General features: G+C 39.7%; 1 protein-coding gene across 1 annotated transcript in view; it reads right to left on the reverse strand.

Moving 5' to 3' along the window:
* The window catches only part of DOK6 (docking protein 6), a 361914-nt gene that overhangs the window by 63273 nt on the left and 276245 nt on the right, over window positions 1-22396 (reverse strand). Inside the window, exon 6 of the mRNA XM_047086483.1 lies at window positions 12323-12461. Coding sequence (XP_046942439.1) covers window positions 12323-12461 — 139 coding nt within the window. The remainder of the gene's footprint in view (window positions 1-12322; window positions 12462-22396) is intronic.

The following is a 22396-nucleotide window of genomic DNA, read 5'->3' on the forward strand; positions in this document are numbered from 1 at the left end:
CCAAGTATCAGGATACATACTAAATATCCACTCCTGTAAGGAATAGAGGCAAAGCTCATTTTACGAAATTAGCACTGGGACAAAAGGGCTTTCACCTTTAAAGCCAATTTCTCATGTGAGGTATAAACTGAATTCCAACACATAACGTCTTTAGTTAGTGTGAGCAATGCCCATTAATAAACATCAATTAATCCATAAAGCCAATCTCCTATTAATCACACTTCTGTCTACACTTTATTGTTCTAATATATTGTGATTTGTTTATTAGTATACAATACACCATCCGTGGTCAATTCACCTTCCCCAAATTACTTTTCCTTCTATTTTTTAATTCTGGGAAACATATTTCTTCCTAAATGGTCAGTCTTAAGCACCATGGAAACACAGTAAACATATTTTTCTCCTGGAAACAAATAAGTTGAGAATTTCCTCCATAAAATTCTCATCCGAATCACCAATTGTTTCTTCACCTCATTTCTCTACTTCTTGGTCTTCACGGTTTTCAAATCACAGGTAACCTTTAACCTTCTAGTTCTTCACTTGTTTCTTTAGTTTCTTTTTATTCTACTTCAATATCTAATTCAGAAAAGTGAAAAATCTGTGTTTGAAAACCTGAATGTCTACGTTCTCCCGATCTCTGCCAAAGGTACCTATCTTGTCCATCATACCTCAGATTTTTAATCTTCTACACATCAGAGAATCCATTCCTCAGTTGTTCTTCAAAACCAGGTATTGAGTATGCTCATGACCTATCAAGCCATTCTGTGCAATGTCTTTCAATGGAATCGTATCCCAGGTGGTATTCCATATGCATTATTTGTGTGGAGGATTGAAGATGGCTGCATTCAGATACAGGGTGATGGGCTCCCTCCTCTTAAATCTCGGCTGACCAGTGACTGATTTGATGAATAAGGCAACGTAGACATGACATTATGTCTGTTTTGGCTATGCCTTAGATGGCCTCTACCTGTCCTCTTCCCTCCACCTGTCCTGAGTTACTCTGGAAGTCTGACTACTCTGAACTGCCATGTTTGGACAAAGCCCAAGCTTACCATGCGGGCGGGCCACGTAATTCAACGTTTGAACCCTTCTTAGAGGATCCAGCCGTTCTCGTTTTACAGATGGAAAAAAATCACAACCCCCAAAACTCAGGGATTTGCTCACGGTAAAATCCCAACTATAGAACCTCTAATAGGAAACAGTTCTCTTGATTTCTTAGTCCACTGCTTTTTGGACTTTGATGTTGATCTCTGGGGGAAAATGAGCTTCCTCTCCAACATGTTACAATATATAAGAATACAGCTCTATACTTTCAAAGCACCCACCCTGCCAAAAAGAAGCAGGTAGGTCCTGGAAACTTTGGGATTCCGGTACTGGCCACAGCACCTTTTCCTGCTTTTGCCAAAATAATTATCCAGGTTACCTAATTGCCTTTTGCAATCTCCCTTTGCTATTTTGAGATTCTGCCTCCCCCTGTGATAAACATTAATGCTAATTTGTGTCCCCCTACATAAATTCATCTCTCTATTAAAAAAAAACCTGCTAACCAACTTTACTTTTGGTCTGTATCTGCCCAATAATTGACTAGAAAATTGAAAGCCTTATTAGCACTCGAGGTATAAATCTCAACAATTGTGGGAGGAAAAAGGTAGCATTTACAGGTTAACATTTATGAGTCATTCCCTATGTGCCTGGCAACGTGCAAACTGATTTCAGATGTTGTTTAATATCCACATAAATTGTCAATAATCACGCCATCTGAACTTTACAGTCAAGGAAAATGAGACTCAGAGGGATAATATAATTTTTTCATGGTGACATAGGCAGTGAATGATGTCTCTGAGACTTCAAAGACCATGATGTTGAAGAGAAGAAAAGATGCCTTCCCTACCTTTCGAGGTCTTCTAGCCGGACTAAGAGTTAAATTTACCTGAGACAGATTTGCAGATAAAAAACCCCAAAGTTGTATTACGTGTGCACGGAGGCCCAATAATGAAACTGAGACCCAACGAAATGGTCAAGGCAGGTAGATTTTATACTTTTTAGACAAAGACACAATAAATCTGTGAGCAACTGACGGGACAAAGAGACGTTAACTTAGGAAGCTTCAATTAGTAAGGACTTCTGGGGGCGCCTGGGTGGCTCAGCCAGTTAAGCATAAGACTCTTGGTTTCAGCTCAGGTCGCGAGGTCACAGTTTGTGAGTTCAAGCCCCGCATCGGGCTCTGCACGATAGTGTGGCTCCTGCTTGAGATTTTTCTTTCCTTCTCTCTCTGACCCTCCCGGCTTGCTCTCTCTCTGTCTCTCTCAACAAATAAATAAATAAAAATTAAAAAAAATAAGGAATTCTAAACCAAATTTGGGCTAAGGCAGTAAATGAGTAAGAAGCAATCAGGGGGTGTTTATGCGGCCTTCTCAGCTCCCAATTTCCCATCTCTGGTGACAAGAAGGTGCCATTCTTTCCTGGAGCAGGGAGGGCGCCTTTCACACAGGAGATTTACTTCCTGCTTTCAGTGGGACAGAGGAGGGTCTGAGTGCCCTTCTTGCACAGGCTGATTTTAAGTAGCTTTAATTCAAAATCATCAATATGCCAGAGTGGCACATTTCGGGGCAGCCTGCCCCTGGCCCCTAAATCTTGGCAGACACAAATCACTGTGAAATAAATGACGGGATCCTTTCTCCTCAGGGAGCAGATGTGAGGACAATTGCACCAACCAGGTCAACCGCATGGCCCAGAGGCAGGGACGAGTGTGCCTCTCTCCAACGTTGAGGGGAGGGCATTACAACCAGAGCCGCTCAATCCCGGAGTTGTTAGGCACACATGCTTGGCTGTCAGCACACCCGTTCTCACCCACGGACTCCATCTGTGCCTTGTCATTTGACCTCAGGCGACACGCTTAAAACATTTTTTTTTTAAGATTCAAGTTTTCTTTCTCTGCGAACTGAAGTTAATATAATCTACCTCAAGTGTCGTTGTTAATATTTCATAATGTGATGCTTTTAGAGGGAAGAACACAACGTTTGCCCCATCTGAAGGGCTTGGTAGAAACTCCTGGCTCACTCTTGCCTCTACTACATGGGAGAGGGGGCTTACAACAGACGCATCTATGCGATACGTGATCAAGACGTGGAAAGGTGTCCAAAATGAGCTATCAAACGAGTAACAGTGAAGACCGTCGGGTTCTTAGACAAAAGTCTGAGAGCTTAATCGAAGTACAAAATTCAAGAAATAGGAATATGTGGCACAGATGTTCAGTATGGGCAGGTGCGAGAGGCAGGACACAGGCGAGACCCAGGGGAGCAACGCTGGTAGCAGGGTGTGGGCTGCGTGTGTGCGTGTGGGTTTGCACACATGCGTAACATAAGCCGGGAAAAGACACTGTTTTTATTTATTTATTTAAAAAAAAATTTTTTTTTCAACGTTTTTATTTATTTTTGGGACAGAGAGAGACAGAGCATGAATTGGGGAGGGGCAGAGAGAGAGGGAGACACAGAATCGGAAACAGGCTCCAGGCTCTGAGCAATCAGCCCAGAGCCTGACGCGGGGCTCGAACTCACGGACCGCGAGATCGTGACCTGGCTGAAGTCGGACGCTTAACCGACTGCGCCACCCAGGCGCCCCAAGACACTGTTTTTAAATGATTATGGATCTCCTGAGTGGCTTTGTCGACATGTTCCCTGGTATGGCTGAGACCAGAGGAACTGGATAGGGAACGACACTGTAGAGAAGAAGCACTCCAAAGCTCTGAGAGGTCAGGGGACATGAAAAGGTAACACGCGAGATCCATGTCAGAGGTCACCAAAACACGTCATGCTGCTTAACAAGGAAATGGTGAACCCAAGTGCAGTCCCAGTCGGGAACATTTAGTTTATTTGTTCTTGGAAAAGAGCTCATCAAACTTGAAAACTGTAGAGAAAAAGAAACCCCAGAGAGCTCTAGCCAGCCAAGCTCAGCACTGTTTGGATTTACTCAAACAGTCCTCTGAAGTTTGAAGGTTTACGGGCAATTGGTTTTTCACAGACTTGACTTAATTTTCAATAGGGGACAACTCACACTTAATCTTCCATTTTATTCAAGATAAATGAAAAGGAATTAGAAGATACCTTGCTGAGTTGGCACAAGACTAACAAACACGATGTCATTTAGTCATTTAATGGAAGTTGCTAGATGTCATTTAGAATTGGACTTTGCAGAATGTTATTCTGGTTATTTTGGTTTAAACTTGAACCAAAATGTATGTCACCATTATATGTTTTAAACCACGTATTGATCAAAGTACTTTCATAGAATGTAAAAAAGCCGAGCTTTATAATAACATCAGAAATGATTACAAACATATACATAAATACTTTGAAAACCATTCTTATCTGTAACCAGTAATGTCTTTAAGAATATATATATTCTTTACTTATCTATCAATTATCTATGAATCTCTTATTTGTAAGTAGACGCATTTAGGGAGCTACTCTCTGAATATAAGAAACGTGATGTCTACATATTGAAAGATGACATTTCATGTGTAAATAAAATGTTCACTGTCTTGACTTTGTAATATCTAAATTATCTAGAGAATGTATTAAAGTTTATATAAACAATTTCCAAAGTCTGCACATAATGAAAGCTGGGATGAACTTTTAACAGGGGTTATAAAATTTTACCCACTTAAAAATAAAGCTCAGCGTTTTTCTTTTGCCACCCATCTCATGACTTAGCTAATACCTGGGCTTTCACTGCAGACCAGCTGGTATCCTAACAGTCTGAGTAGATATTATTCTTGCTCCTTCCTTCCCTCTTTCATGAAAAGGTAACTGAGACACAGCAAAGGTAAATGCCTTCTACGAGGTCACACAGCTCTTTCTTTCTCTAACGTCTACCTGGATAGCCAATGTGATGCTCTGCTTCAGCGAATACATCCACTGAATAAATAATAATTCACTGGATACTCCCAGAAATTGACAATTATGCTCACACTCCTTGCAAGTAAGCTTACGTATCTCCCCACACAATTCTTACATCCGTGTGGTGGATTCTGATTGGCCCAATACTGGCCGGCATTTTTTTCTTTCTTGCATTTTATCCAAAGAAAAGACACTCAGATTCTTTGTGTTGTCTGTGTACATTCCATAATTATGTGTTTATACTAGGAGTCATCTCGATTGACCTTTGAAATCTATTGCTCTTCTTTAAGGAGCTCATTCTCATAATTGGCACGAGCAGATTGTATGCCCATGAAGAAATAAGGCTATCTGAGTTGAGAGAGAGAGAGAGAGAGAGAGTCATCCTTATAGTCTCCCCATTATTCTTTGATTCTAGCAATACAAATAACAAAATTGTTTTTTTAACATGAAATTGTACTCTTTTCTGTCAGCCAGTCATTTTCCTCACACATTATCAACTCTAATCAAGTTGATTAAATATAAAAAACTATATATACACAAGATGCATTTTCTGAACTGGCATCTAGAGCATCTACAACAAATTTTAAGGAAAAAACACGGTATAAATAAAATTTATACTATTATAATTGTTACAGCACCACTTGCTAGAAAAATTACACATTGACTGACCCCTTACCATTTCTATCTCATTTGTGCCTTTATGCACAAATGAGTATTTTTCTGTGTCGGTGTGTTTAGAGACTGCATTTTAGTGTTTCCATTTAGTGTTCTGAGCACTGGAACAATAGTAAGTAAATGGATTAATTAGGATCACAGGTCCACTTTAGTTATCAACTATAATAATTTGTTCTAATTGGGCTTGTGTTGGTTCATTATAATCAGTGTCTGTGATCAATCAGTAAAAGAAAATTTCACATATATGCAAATGGTATTTCCCAGCAGGGAATCAGCCACTGTCACTAATAATGAAGGCTCTTGTCTTATGATTAATAACTGACAGTACTGAGCAATGGGATCATGAGAAGAACTTTGAAGAATGAATTTATTAGCCCATCTTCCTATATATTAGATATTACACATCACTTGTGATCCCAAATCGCAATTTCAAACTTTTCCTACAATTTCTTAAACTTCAATGAATATACCTAGAAAAGAAGTTGCAAAAAGTGTTAAAATTTTTCTGTGTTCTCCTCATCAGAGTATTATGCTTCCAAATTTTTCAAATTTTTCCACGTAGGAAAACGAGTTATTTATTTATTTTTTCACAGCAGGTGGAGATTCCTGTAAACTGTGATAAGAAGAATGCCTTCACTAGAAGGGAACCAAACTGTCTAGGATAGAGCTCAGGCTTTGTCATTCCTTCACAAATTATAAATAAGCCCATGGTACTTATGGTCTTGAAAGACAGATGTACTTGAACTGAAGGATATATTATTTGGCGACAGCTGGGAATAACAATGGGGGGGTCTTTGCAACACTGCTTGAAACGAGTACTACGGTATTTCGCACGCTCTAACACGCCATCGGCTGAAAGACAAAACACTGTTTTAGGTAGCACTGTGAAACAATAGGTCTACCAGTTAAACTCTGACTCATATTTGACCTGAGAGATGTTGAAATATGAAAAAAGACATGTGCATCTTGGAATTGATGGAATGCAATAGTATTTCCCTATTCATGCAACTATTCAGGACAAAAAATAACCATTTCAGGGGCTGGAGGTAGTCAGCACTTGGGTAAGTTTTGTGACAAACCGTAACTCTAAGAGGGCAGATTCCTTAATTCCTCGTCGCTATTGGAATTAGTTTTCTATGAAGCCAGCTTCGTTATCTCTCCCGGGCTCCGCACTTTGCCTTTCCCTGAGATGCCTTCGCCCTTGGTAAGATGACAGCATCGCAAAATGTCCATCAAAGACCCCAGAGCCACCCTGGGTCTTGTACATAGGTAGTGTACACAATGGGTAGTGTAACCCAATGGGTAGCGTACCCTGGGTAGTGCAACACAATGCTGCTCCGGCAGAAATGTCTTTTCATCTGACAGTAGAACAGGAAACAGGAGAATTTGTTTTTAAATGATTATTGTTCAAAAGGTTTACTGTCTTGGAACAGTCAGGTTGTTTAGTTTGTTAAGTCTGTGAGTTTAACGTGCTTCTATTCCTTATGTTTCTAGTGACAAGAGCACGTAAAATGACAAATAACAGAGAAGGAAAACCCTTTGTTTTCTAAGCAAGAAGTTTTATGTAAGACTCTATTATTCTTTTTTTTTTTTCTATCCACCAGAGCTTAGGATGGCAGGGCTGATAGCTTTGGACAGCAGCGCACTCAGCCAGCCCTGCCGGTGGCGTCTGGGGCCTTGGAATAGGGTTGCTGTCTTGCTGGTATTTTAATAATATTGATGCTATTTGTCCTTAACACAGAGCTCTTCTGGTGACCAGGTGGCAAAAACTATTGGAAATAGGAATGTTCCAAACACTTTTTTAAAGGATACACTGTAATTCTTATTATGGAAGGCTGTTCATCTACAAATAGGCTTGTAAATCACTCTCAATGTTGCAAGGTTAGAAGTTACTAATGACAATGCCCCTTTCCTTTCACTTACTCATTTTTTGTAAGGTATCAGGAAAATTCAATAAAGAAAATTATTCATGTCTTCTCAATTGCTCCTTACCTATGGGATTTTATAACACATGTAAAGCTTATGAACACAAAAACCAAATGGAAAAAAGGACTTCTTTTCATATTGTGTGTGTGTGTGTGTGTGTGCACATGTGTAACAGATCTATGAAAATTAAATTATTTCAGGGAATTTGAGGCCTTGTCATTTTGGATGATTTCAGCCTCACCAGGCTGAATCACAAGGGCACATTTGTGATATGGTTTCTGATGGATGGCTTCTATCACAAAGACAAGAAAAATTTCCCTGATAATGTTGCACATGTGGGGTAGAGCACCTATAAATGCTTTTAGTAATAGCATTTCAAGAACTCTGGCAGTTCTAAGAACAAGAATGATCTCCAAGAAATGGAAACAAATTGTAGAGGTGACATTTACTTAAACATCCAGGTTTAATAATTGCCTCGGATATGTGAATCTTGGTGAATCCTTCAGAAATAGCCCTAGTTCAAAATTAGTACCATGGCTCAAATATCCCAAGCACCCCCAAAAACCAAAACTGTTTTCTGAAATAAAACTGTTTTGGGGTTAACAAGTAAAGAAAATACAGAGGATTGCTATCTCCTTGTATGACCACTTTCTGATCCCCACTTGGACAGAAGAGCGAGAAGCGGAAGGTCCACATCTAAATGCAAAAGGGGAAGCGTGTCTTCTTGTAGTGCAGAAATCATTCTTCATGGCGGCTTACCTCAGGGCCTCCCAATAAGTTGGTGATCTAAGAAATCAGTTAGGGTCCACTGTCATGACCGTACGAATGAGCTCAAGAGGTGTTTAAAGTAACAGTGACCAAAATTTTGTGATGGTGTCATCTTGTCAATCTATCTAGAAAAATTTCGATGGCATGGAAAGGCATGGAAAATGTGTGCTATTTCAAGGAGTAAAAGTAATGAGATTATCTTACTTGGGCAGTGTAAATTACTTGGTCCCACAAACTTCTGGGTCACTTGAGAGAAAACTTTCTTGCTCTTCTCTTGTATTCCAGATACGTCCAAGCAACATTCTGAGTAGAGTAACCAGTTTACAAAGCTGTGAGTGGGTATTTGATGGCTAAACTCTACTTAAAAACTTCTTGGATCAGGTTAACCGTCATTAACTCTTCCGTTACCTTTCTCAGTGAAGGAAATAAAAATATACTAAAAAAATTGTTTTAATGTTTATTTTTGAGAGACAGAGAGACAGAACACGAGCTGGGGAGAGGCAGAGAGAGAGGAAGACACAGAAACTGAAGCAGGCTGCAGGCTCTGGTCGGTCAGCACAGAGCCAGACATGGGGCTCGAACCCACAGACCGTGAGCTCATGACCTGGGCTGAAGTCGGACACTTCACCGAGTCACCCAGGCGCCCCTAAATAAAAATATTTTTTAATAGCCTTACCAATTTAATGATTCTTGTTATCCAGTATTCTAGAGTGCAAATGTACTATTTTGTTCACAATGCTGGGAAATTCTTCTAGATACACGATTAAACAAGAGTAGAAATGCTGCCTAACTTAGATTATGGAGATAGGTCAAAACATGTTTATTCTTGTGTCCCCACCAAGAAGGTAATAAACAAGGGCAAACCAAGGTTTTATACATGTGATGCCAAATGATTATATTGAATTCCCTCTGTTTCAGTTAAGAAATGGTTGTTGAGACATCATTTCTCTTTCAAATGTTTTATCTATAAAACAGTAACACTGTTAAATCATCTCTCTTTGAAAGGATGGAAATGAATGCATCAGTAGCCTGAATAACAATGTTTGGGGCATTTATTGCTTATATAGCTGGTTAGCAATTTGATTTTGTAAAATCTCTTAAATCACATTAAAAATCTGTAAACATTTTCTATGTGCTCAATAATAAGCTCACACGGGCCATTTTTAGAACCAGAAGCCAATGAGGAGCGTCATCTTCTTACTCTGTGCTAGATACATAATAAATAAAGTGCATCATTTTTACAGCTGAGGTTTTGGGGTACCTTTCCAACTCCTAGGTTACACTTTTGCATAGGCCTTCATTTAATTTAAATAAGCAAATGAAGAGTTAGAGGGTATTTAAGTACTATTTCAGAGTTGTTGGAACTTCTTTTTTCAAAGAGATGTGTGCATGCAGGGGCTCATAGGTTAAGCAACCGACTCCTGATTTCGGCTCAGGCATGATCTCGCAGTTTGTGAGTTCCAGCCTTGCGTTGGGCTCTGTGCTGACAGCACGGAGCCTGCTTGGGATTCTCTCTCTCCCTCTCTCTCTGTTCCTGCTAGCGCTGTCTCCATCTCTCTCAGAGTAAACAAACAAACAAACAAACATTAAAAAAAAAGAGATTTGTGCATATAGAGGTAGTCTCTTAAAATAAAAAGTAAAAATGATGCCCGGGAGACCTGGCGATCTTTACATATGGTCCCAGAATTTGAGGAATCTGGGCAGTTGAGTTGGGATAGCATGCCCTCTGAAAACCACCAGCTGGGTTTACCTTGAAAAATGGACTAGATATGGAAGAGTCTTATTAGCATGAACCTTCAGAGAAAAGCATAGCTGTGCAATTGTTTTTGAAATTAAACCAAACGCTCCATTCGCATGTGTGCACCAAACTGACGGAGTCTCTGATTTTGTGATTTCTAGAAATAGTTAGTTTCTTTGGTGGAGCCGTACTGAGCCTGCAGTTTAACTCCTGTCCCACTTGTCCTTCCATCTCCAAGCACCAAGGTCCACGGTGCACCCCTCCAGCTGGAGACAGCCTGAGATCTTAGTAAGTGGACTGCTGGGTTCTAACCCCTTGACAGCAATCGCATGGCTCCGCTCGGGGGATTTGCCTCTCAGCTGCACGGGACATTATCATGTTTATCACATACCACAGCATCAAGAGCAAATGTGAATTCAATTTTGTTTTGCAAATTTTTTGGCACAAGATTGTTAGACATACTCAGAAGGGATTTGAAAGATATTATTTAGCTACGGGTGGGAATAACAATTTAGTGTCTTCACAAACATTGCAAGTCTTATAATTATTCAAAATCACTCCTACAGATGGATCGCTGTTATAATAATGAAGCTTTCGTGGCACTTGCCGTGTGCCAGGTCTGTTCTCAGCACTTTGCAGATTTTAATGCAGATACCTCATAACGGCCAAATCGGTAGAACTGTTACGTCCTCATTTTACAGATAAAGGCAAATGAAACATTTGGAAGTTAATAACCCAGGATGCCCAAGATGGCGTATCCGGTAAAGGGTGGAATTGGGATGTGAACCCAGGACACATACTGAGTGCTTTCCCTGATAGTCAACAGTAGGGTGGTGTGAAAGAGCTCTTGGAATTTCCTTTGAGACAAAACCATTCAATGACTTTACTCGAGAGCATTTTGCCTGTTCAGAACAGCTCTACGTAAAGAACTACGACTGTTAAGTGTAGCTAACTGCTAACTGTTAACTAATAGCAAATGACATTAGAACCGTTAATTTTGGTTGCAAACATCAGATTCAGAAATAATTTGAAATCTGGTAGTTCTAATTTCTCAGTGATTTAAGCCACTGGAAAAATGTCACATTAATTAGATAACTGTTACAATGGCTTAAATGTAACCCAAAACTTTCTACAAGACTAAGTGATATCAATGTCTTATTAATGCTTCTTCAATTAAACACACAATCCTATTAATAATCCTACTAACGTTCAAGCCTTAATGTTCATCAAGGGATGAAGTGGTGTAATTCACCCCTGTGAAAGACCAAATGTCCCGTGTAAGCCTGGTTTTCACTTGCTACACTTAGGTATTAGGAAAGTTCTTTAAAGCATATTCTAGATGAAGAGATAAAAATGTGTATGTAGCATTGAGAAAAATTAGAAATGCGCTAAGAATAACATAAGATTATACATTAAATCACTTTTTTGTTTTCTTATATTTAAAAGGTAGTTTTCTATGTGTCAAAATACTATGTAATGGAGAATTTAAAAAAATCACAATAAATATAATACTACCTATAGAACTCTGTAATCTTTAACCTGGGACAGAAGTATGAGTGTCCTTCTGGTGAGTGACCCACTTATTTCCCCAAACTCTGCCTGTCCTCTCCCAAATGAAATTTAATGCATCTCTGTAAATCCTGAAGAAAGACAGAATCGCCAACTCTTAAGATTATGGCCAACAGTCATTCCGTTGTTTGCTTTTCAGAGAAGTTGGTAGTAAAGCTTACAATTTTTTCTGTTACTTGTACGAGTTACTATTTCAGATTCTGTACTAAACTGCTCCCTAGCTAGACCAAAAACTCTAGCATGGTTCCAGAACAGGGTAACAGACAAATCATTCTGTTGGTAAACAGTGTAAGTTCCTTCTGCAAGTATTTTATTATTGGCTCTGAAACAGAGAAAGAGCGAGAAGCTTCAGAGAATCTAGGACAAATACAAAGACAAAAAGAAAGTGGAGTCCTTTCTTGTAGTAACTTAATTTTGCTGGTTATTTTGGGCCCACATCTGAATCTCTGATTGTCCAACTGTGTGCGGCAATATGCAGACAGCATTGCTTTGTATTTCATTCTCTAGGCACCGCACCCCTCCTTGAGAGAAGCATGGAGTGTAGGACTCCCTGCTAGTGGCCACAAATAACTCCTTTTTTGGCATATGCTGAATAGGGCATTAGAGGGATGAGATTCGGTAGCTGGGGTGAGCTCGGGCCTGGGTGGGGTGGACACAGGGGTGCTGATGTGAATGGGCCCACATATACACGATGTGCATCAGACCTCAGCGACATTCAACTGTTAGGTTACCGAGGAAGGAGCCTTACCCGGGCTTTCTGTTCCATTTCTAGCATTAATCTTTCATGCTGCTCAGCTATGGCCAGTGTCGCAGAATGGACCTTCTGATAGATCATTTCTCCTTCCCTTGTTTGAAAAGTGAATAGTCCTTCTCCTGTGTCACACATTCTGTGAGAATAGAGATAGGGAAAGAGATGGGTCTTCATGTGTTCAAGTGCGTAACAGTTCTCCATGTAAAAGATGCCCTCGCCCTGTGGTTACCCTCCTCCTTGACTTTCATGGCTGTTAGTGAAGCGGATTCATCCTTGACCAAAACAACCAACCAACAAGCACCCCTTTAAATGGTACATGAGATGGAACTAAGGGTAAAAACTCATGTCTAGCTGGGTTTTGAAGGATGAAGTGTTCACGACACTGCACAGAAACAGACACCAAAGGCTTCAGTTACTGAAGTTCACCTGTTACCAGTTCTTACTAATGAAAGCAAATAGTCGTTTTCTTTGAGGATTTTCACATTTGTGTTATCATAACGCTGTTTCCAAGCTGTGATGGCTCTTGACATTTAAAGAACTTAAGAAAAGTCTGCAATTTTATACTCGCTGTAGTAGGAACCAAGAAGACTATACATTTTATAGTTTATGGACTTGCATACATAGGCTGAAGCTGTTATTTACACTGCGTAACCCTTAGGTAAATCTTGTGCATCTTAAGAAACAACATGGCATAAAGGAGACCCTATTTGGATATGAGAATTTTTGGTTTAAATTTTGACTTTGCCACTTACCAGCACTGTGAACTTGGGCAAGTTAAATAACTTCCCTATACCTCCTTTCCACAGCTCTAACATAGGAGAAATAATAGAGCCCGTCTCATAAGATCCTTATGATAGTTGGAAGACTAATGAGAGAAATGAGTGGAGTAATTTTAGTATTTTTCTCTGATGGACTGTTATACAGCAATTACTATGTCATTTCCGAGAGGATATAACAACATTAAAAATTCTTATTATGAACATTCATGAGGAAAAATCAGAATTAAAATTTTCAATTACTTAATTGTAATTACCTTTCTAAAACATAACTTTATTGGAATAAAGCCACTGACACTTTATTAAGGCAATAGGATTACAGGTAAATTTTATTAACAGAGACCAATTCTAAAATGAAAAATATTTCTAATTAATATTTTAAGCCAGCTTTTAAAAATAATTGGAGGCCTCCAGAAAGACCCACTCAATATCCATATGATGTTACTACCGAGATATGGGATATTAACTGAACTGCTGTGCCGTTGGTTTTCAGATTGTAACATCAAAAGATTTGCACGAGATGCTCTCGAGGCCAAACTCTGTCTTCCAGCACCACAAAGATTTTGGATTCTTCCCTATGATTCCCCAAGGAGTTTTCAGTAGAAAAGAAATGTCTCAAGAGGCTCCAGACATTACAGAGGCTGCGAATGCCATCCCTTAGGGCCCCATAGAGCCAGCACTTAGCTTCTGTGAAAAAGATCTTAATAAAATTCACACAGCGTGAAATGGAAAGTCTAGGGGGAAAATGAAGCGTTTTCACAAAGTGAAACAAATGAGCTTTCTTTGTTGATTCAGAGGAGTATACAAGTCCAACAGCCCGAGCAGGGCAACGATGGACAAGTAGTGAGCGCAGCCTGTGGGAGGGGGAGTTTTGTTCATTGTCATCTGAAAAGCACTGCTTAGTAGCCTTCGGAAACGAGATAATGAAGACACAAACTGTCATTCCCTACTCAGTCACCGAGATGCAAAGGTCTAACACTTACCCCCTTCCTGGGACTTAACTGCCCAGTAAGAGGGTTTGAAAGCTTGCAGGTTTTCTTCAGCTTCTGAAATACAGACTCTTGTAAACTTCAGCCTTTGATCAGCAAAGAATTAAAACATGCTAGCATTAGAGTGAAGACATTTTAGGGAAAGGTGTTCTTTCTTCAGCCTAGGTACCTAAAGCCGAGCTGGTCAAACTTCGGTAAAATTAGCTCATACTTTTGCCTTTCATCTGCAGTATCGGGATAAATAGTTTAGGTTGCCCAGGTTATTGTTTAGAACATGTTCTCTTGGGGCTGGTAAGAAACAGATATGGAGTTGTTTTTTGTTTTTTTTTTTTTCTTATGTGTCTGAATAGTTTTGTGGGAGCAAGCCAGTACTGGAGAAGATGGGGCGACAGACGGAGTCATTTTGTTGGCTATTGCCTTGCTAGTGAACATGTAGGTCCACGGACCAGCATCACTGGCCTCCTTGAGAACCTGTCCAGACTACTGGATCAGAACCTGCATTTCACAGTGTCCCGGGTGACTCCTATGCATCTTATAGTTCGAGAACACAGGCCTGCAGAACTCCTTCTACAGGTCACCTGGGACCCAAACGAGAACAATTTAGAAGCCATGTTTGTGCCGCTTCAGACCATGACATGTGAGACTGAAGTTCAGAAAGGAAGCCCCATGATGAAAAGGACAGAAAACCTGAAAGAATCATTTCCTTAACTTGGGAAGAGCTAATACAGAGGTGCTCCATGCATTTGAGTATCGTAACACACTCCTTAATTGCATTTATTTGGAGAAACAGTGAAAATATGGGCAATATATGTTTGTCTTGACTCCAAACTGATTTTGATTGAAATTATAGACAATCACAGCTGTTACCTCTTTTTATACTTAACAAGGTATTTTCACAAAATGAATACTTATTCTTATCTAAAACTGAATGTTAAAGAATATCATCTCTAAGGTCCCTTTCAGCTTGAAAGGACAATTTTAAAATTCTAAGTATGGCTAACACACTAATTTCCAGGGTGGTGGTTTTTTTTTTTTTTTTTGACATTTTGACATCGTGACATAAGGGACATTATAATAGTATAGAATCCAAAAGACTAAGGGCACAAATGTCAACAGTGTGTCATTGCCTGTCATGTTCATTTATCACACATTTATCAAGTAGGTACTGTAAGTCAGGTGCCGCCCTGAGTCTGAGGATAAAAAGGATGGAAACATATACATGGCCCATCGTCTCTGAGGCTCTACAAATAGTGGGGAAGATAAGCATTGTTTGAGGAAAACACGCTTTGGTAGGTGGCAGCAGGAAGTAATGGGCCAACAGGAAGTAATGGGGGGACCTGAACATGTTATTTTACCAAATTAGCCCTTACATACTAAATGGGCATTGGGGCGCCTGGGTGGCTCAGTTGGTTAAGCGTCTGACTCTTGATTTCAGCTCAGGTCAAGATCTCACAGTTCATGAGTTCAAGCCCCATGTGGGGCTCTGTGCTGACAGTGCAGAACCTGCTTGGGATTCTTTCTCTCCCTCTCTCTTTCTGCCCCTCCCCCACTTGCTCTCTCTCTCTTTTTCTCTCTCAAAATAAATACACCTAAAAAAAATAAAAATAAAATGGGGGCAACAAGACTTGGTCAGAAGATTGTTTCCATTTGCCTTTTAATTAAATCAAACACTGCATGTAACAGTGGTCAGGAAGAAATGAATTCAGCAGGCCTGGGGTCTCTAATCCCCGCACCTTCCAAAGAAAGGCCTGTGTCAGGGTGGTCCCTTGGCCAGTTTCTGGACTGTAACCTCCGAGCCTTTGGAATATTCAGCCTGATAAGAGTGAATTTTTGTGTGCCTGAGGCCTTGGGCCAAGCTGTACCACTCTGGCCAGATGAGTTAATCCGAATAATACGCCTGTTTTGCTCTGGTGGAGGCTGGAGTCTGAGCGGCTCACATTGAACCGGTAGACTCTGCCTGCCTGTATGATGGATCCTCAGTAAAACCCTTGCACGCCAAGGCTTGCGATAGCGTCCCAGGTTAACACCGCTGCCCATGTCTTTCCGACATTGTCACGGGGCAAACAAGCATCTGCCATGTGATGGCCCTGGGACGGCGTCCTGGGAGCCTGTGCCTGGTCCCTCCTGGACTTCCTTCGTTGGTTTTAATCTGCACTTTCATTGCAGTAACCACAACTATGAGTGGCATCGCTTTTTCTGAATCCTGGGTCTATCTGGAGAAACGCTGAGCCCGAGGGTGGTACTGGGGACCCCTCCACTCAAGGCACCACAGGCATCGGGTTGTCAATAGGGTTTGATGCAGTAGGAGTCTAAGAAAATCCTAGAATTTTCCCTCAACGGCTCTTCCTGAAATTCCATTTACCCTTTCCTTATTCATCCCACCTCACCACTCACGTCCAGAATCATTTGAAATAAAGCTCCTCCTGGTCTAGTCTCTGCTGTGTTCCAATACATAAGGACCAAGCAGAGCTCATGCGAATGTCTGTGTTCACAGGAAACGGGACTCTAAACGAGGTGCTCCACTATGGAAAGGTTCTCTCAATACCCCTCAAGGGGAGAAACAGCCCTAAAAGCGGGGGCCCTAGAGGCAACTGCATGTGAGAACAGGCTTACCTTGTAAGCTATTCAATGACTGCCCTCCTTTTCCTGCTTTTAAGTCTCAAAGTTAACTCTTTATGAAGGGGTGGCTTCAAATTTCCAGTCCTTTTCCAAATGACAAACACAAGACATTCACCACAAGTTATTTTTGAGAGGGAGAGAGACAGAGAGAGACAGAGCATGAGCAGGGGAGGGCAGAGAGAGAGGGAGACACAGAATCTGCAGCAGGTTCCAGGCTCTGGGCTGTCGGCACAAAGCACGATGTGGGGCTCGAACTCACGAACCGTGAGACCATGAACCGAACTGAAGTCAGACACTTAACCAGCCGAGCCACCCAGGCACCCCAACGTGTTAGTTTTTAAAACTGAACTCAGATACTTTAAAATACTTATCTGTGGGTCTCTAGGTAAAATATTACTACAGATGAATCTGTACACCTCTGGCAATGTTGTCCATCTTGGCAGCCGTATGACTTTGTTCTCGCTGTAAGCTGTGCAGTATTGTAGACACATTTCATAGTCAGATATTTACCCTCTGTGCACACAAAAATTTTAAACTCTCAGCAATGGAGGAGAAGAGCAAGGGCCCTTTCCTGAAAACCCCATGGTGTATCTATTCAGTATTTAAAATTTAATGTTTAATTATAGAAAGTAATGAAATTCTTCAAAGCACAGCTTTTCTGAAGAGCGGTTAAAACCAATGAACACTTGTATCCCATTAACAGTTTAATCTTTGTTGTCATTTAACAATGCCAGCATTCGGCTTTTCTTTTAGCAGCTCTGAAAAGGCTGACGTTTCTCTCTAGGAGCTCCGGTGAGTCAGATGTGGATCTGTGGTAAGAAACGGCAAGAAAAATGGATACACAAAAGCAAGTCCAGAAATAGACCCAATTCATCTGGGAGGTAAATACGTGATGAACGTGACATCTCGAGTTTGTGAGGGAAGCCGGACTCTCCAAGAAACTGTGTTTGGACACTTATCAGGAGGAAAAATGTTGGGTCCGTGTTTCTACCTCCACTGATGCAAGTTGCAGAGAAAGCAAGTGAAAAAAGTTAGTAGAAGAAAATAAGGAAGAATTCATATATAAAGTCAAAAGGAGGTAGGAGTTTCAAGCTATGATCCAAGCCAAAAGGTGACAAAAGAAAAAAAAAAAAGAATGAATCTGCCTGAAAAAAAAAGTTTTCTTTTTTTCTTTTTTTATGTTTATTCGTTTTTGAGAGAGATAGCAAGCCAGAGCGTGAGCAGGAGAGGAGCAGAGAGAGAGGGAGACACAGAATCCGAAGCAGGCTCCGGGCTCCAAGATATCAGCACAGGGCCCAACGTGGGACTCGAACTCACGAACCGCAAGATCATGACCTGAGCTGAAGTTGGACCCTTAACTGACTGAGCCACCCAGATGCCCCCAAAAAATTTTTCCCAAAAATAAAAAAGAAATCATAAGATATCAGCAGGCAAAAAAATAGTAGGAAATTATTTGAACTCTCAACACTTGATAACCTCTCATCTATAAAGAAGGTATATGTCAGTACATTTTTCAGAGGGTTGTTTGAGCATGAAATGAATTAACATGTGTTAATCTTAAAAACAGTTTCTGTGAGTTTTTATTACCCCTTAAATAGTAGTATTATTTTCACTACTACCACCAAATATGAAAATCGATACCTGAAACATAAGACTAAATGGAAAAAAAAGTGACAGCAATATGCACAGTGCAGTAACATTTTTGTAAAAGAAAGCATGTGTGGAAGAATTTATATACACCTTCGCTTGCATATACATGAAACTCTGGATGGACGCACAAGAGAGTAACTGTGCTATTTGTTGGGGATGAAGTGGGCGCGATAAGTGAGGCTGTACGTATAGGAGGACATTTTTTCACGAACGCTTCTTGACGGAAACGGTCAAATGAAAAAAAAAGTAGTGCCATTAGTTTATTGATTGGATTCAATGAGTGAAAACTAAGTTGACATTAAATTTTAGAGCAAGGGTCGGAGGACTCTCACAGGGTTTTTGTGAAGATGTTACGTTTATAACGTGCCTAGCTCAGTCTCTGTCATATAGCAAGTACACACACACGTACACACACAATCTCTTCCCAGTGTAGCACAGACATCTACATCTAATTTTCAAGACACCCAGGTTTGCAGAGTTCTGGTTTGTAATGAATTGAAATAACAGCAACAGTCACAGCCACGGTGGGAACAGTAGTGGTTAGCACTTACAGAGCACCGACTCAGGCCGGGCTTGGTGTTAAACACAGTATGTGCCTTGCCTCATTGAGCCTCGACATCTCCAAGGCCCTCGCTGCTTCCCATTACAGAAAACACCGACCTGAGAAAACTCAGCCCAAGGTCACTGAAATTTAAGTGGCTGAGCTGTGGTCTGAACCTAGACCTGTCATTTTGGAGGGAAGCTTATGATCATTAAGCTAGGTTTTGTTCATTCAAGATGAGAAGCAGAAAAGTGTGCACAATTCTTCATTATGAAAATTTCTGCAGTTGGAGAGAAAGAGAGAGCTCAGAATAGAACCTGGGCTAGAACATTCTGAAGGTGCTCTCTCCCCGTTTGCCTCTGTTCCTCTTCTGTCAAATCAGGTTCCCAAGAATATTTCTCAACGGTGCTCCAGTAGAATGCATGTTGAGGTAAATCAGTCCAATAATCAATAAAACAGCTGAAGTGCAGTCAAACCCGCTCTGCACTCCCAACTTCATGTCAAGTCCTTTGTAAGGAGGAAGGTATGCTAGAACATTTGCCATCCTCTCTGCCTCTTGACTGGATTACTGGCCGGCTCCAAACATTCAATGCATGTGGTGGCTGTTGGTTGATTTCACTGCTGGTACCTTAGGGATACAACGCTTTCCCTTAAACAAGCTGAAATACCCAAGACTGCAAGATCTTGATTTTAGTTCAGGATCTGCTGAAAATTAGCTTGGTGAAACACCATTTAGATCCTTTAAAAAACTACGTTTTTTTAAATTTATTTAATTTTTTAAGTTTATTTTTGTCTATTTTGATAGAGATATGGAGAGCAAGAGGGAGAGAGGCAGAGAGAGAGGCAGAATCCCAAGCAGACTCTTCCCTGTCAGCACAGAGCCCGATGCAGGGCTTGAACTCACGAACCGTGAGATTATGACCTGAGTCAAAATCAAGAGTCAGATGCTTAAGTGACTGAGGCACCCAGGTGCCCCAAAACTAAGTTGTTGTTTTTTTTAAATGAAAGAGTTGATCTAAATGATCTCTAAGGCACAAATTTGTTAGAAAATTCTCTAAGTCCTCCACTCGTGACGGCCGCTTCTCAATCACTTTCATTAAAATATCTCCATCTTTTCACATATTTTCAAAGTTTTAATTTTATTCCATTCTGTTTACTTTTTTTACTTTCAGATTTTCTCCTTTGGTTTCTCAACGCAATACAAAAGTCAGTCGAGTGTCCCTGAAATTTTGGCTTTAGCAAATCCTTGGAAGGAGATACATATAAGATGTTCCTCCACGTCCCTTCCCTTCCCTTCTGCCTCCAAAATTTAGAAATGAACAATCCACCACGTGAAGGTGATCACAATTGCTACCATTACCATTATTCTACTGTAATATGTTTATAAGATTTAGGGAAAAATTTTTTTTAAAGGTTTACAGCTAATTTTATATCCATCCTGTACACACATCTCCTGATGGCTTTAGTGGAAGTTTAACATTCTTAACCTCCAAGTGTCAATCACAAAAAGCATCCGATGAATTCCATATGCTTTGTTGACTGAAATGACTTGAAAGTGATCAACGTGATGGCTACCTGACAAGTATTGATTTTGTAGTCCCTGATAGTAAAAAATAAAGCAAAATAAAATATAAAAGAGAATAGTTCTTTTTTTAAAGGACAATCCCATGGCATTAATGTATTCTTCTGAAGGGAGTAGACCAAACTGTCAACAGGAAAAGCAAGAACTGATACCTTCTTATGTTCTCTGCTGTTGTACACTTGCTCTATTTTAAAACTCTTTTGGGGAGGCTATGGGTGTATCATCTGAAACAGCTACCAATATATACTCAAACCTATTTGTCTGGGAAAGAGCTAATAACAAAGCAAGTCAAGCGAAAACTTAAATTCTGTCATTTAGAAATTATACTTCCTTTTGAAAGTGAATTGGACTGCCAAGTGATGGTTGGGAAATTTTTACAGTTTAACATGCAAGTTACTAATATTTACTCACTGAATTAGAAGAGCTACGCTTCTTTCCACCATTTTGAGAAGTCCCTAAAAATGAGATCATTATATTCCCTCAGAGCCAAACAGCCTGCAATCAGGGGTTACAAATTACATTTTTATTCTTTTTTTTGCCCCAAACATACTTAATGAAGGTAAATTTTTAATCAAATGAAAGGTAATTCAGTGTCTCAAGTGACCACAGAGGAAAGTGTTTAAACCAGATAGCCAAAATAGAAAAGAAATTCAAGCCTATACCTGATTTTACATTGAGTATGTCTTGCCTTGTCTTCTTAGGTTATTTTTATGCATTCATTGACATTTTTTTGGACATCAACCAACCACATGTCAGGCACTTTATTAATTTTTGGACAATATTTTTAAAAAGCATGTTTTAAAAAAATGAGTAAATAAACATTAATTCAGGAACTGCGTTTACTCTCATTATATATATATTTACCTTTTCATTTAAAAATGCAGCAAATGAGTAGGTGATGAAATGAAATTTATAATATACTAACACATTTTGGAGATTAAGAGCTAGTGAATTGGTTATCTTTATTGCGTTAAAATTTTCTCTAGAGGTTTTTAGTTGACAGATCACCGGTAGAGTACAATTTTTAGTCTTTTATTGTCATTATCAAAATAGGCCACCCAGTAAAATGACACAGTCATTCTAATATACCAAGGGAAAATACTGATTGGTATTACAAAAGATGTGTGTACAGGCTTAAGTTACAGCTTTTTCACTCGTATTGAAATAGAAATGAAAATTTAATATCTTGGTGAAAATGTGAATTTACTTAAATTTCAAAAATTGAAGAATTTCAAATGTAACTATGTAGATTTTTATAATAATGTCAAATGTCATCATTACAGGTTAATAAATCTTAAACCATAACCTTAACTTTAATTTTTTAATGTTTATTGGTTTATTTTGAGAGAGAGAGAGAGAGAGAGAGAGAGAGAAAATCCCAAGCAGGCTCCATGCTGTCAGCACACTGCCTGATGTGGTGAACTTTGAGATCATGACCTGAGCCAAAAGCGAGAGTGAGACGATTAGCTGACTAAGCCACCCAGGCACCCCTTAAACGTTAATTTTTAAACCACATTTAAACTTTAAAGTCAATCTCTTTAAATATCTGAACCGGGAATATAGACAATGCTATTGTAATAGTGTTGTATGGTGACAGATGGTAGCTAAATTTGTGATGAGCATAGCATAATGTAGAGAGATGTTGAATTACTAAGTTGTACGCCTGAAACTAATGTAACATTGTGTGTCAACTATACTTAAGTAAAAAAAATTAAAATAAAAAATAAATAAAAACATGAATTGAAAACATGGTGAACAGATAATCTGAATCACCTTTAAAGTAGAAGCTAAGAAATGGAACCAGTATTTCCCCATCATAAATAAAAGTATCAATCATTTTGTGTTATCCCCTGGTATCTTTGACCTTCTCAGGCATAAGAATTTGGGGCTCATCAGGGTTCATACTGACGTATT

Source organism: Lynx rufus, unplaced genomic scaffold, assembly GCF_022079265.1.
Source record: "Lynx rufus isolate CCGP_SWC_20201006 ecotype Redwood Valley unplaced genomic scaffold, mLynRuf1.p SCAF_20, whole genome shotgun sequence".
In the NCBI taxonomy this organism is placed as follows: domain Eukaryota; kingdom Metazoa; phylum Chordata; class Mammalia; order Carnivora; family Felidae; genus Lynx; species Lynx rufus.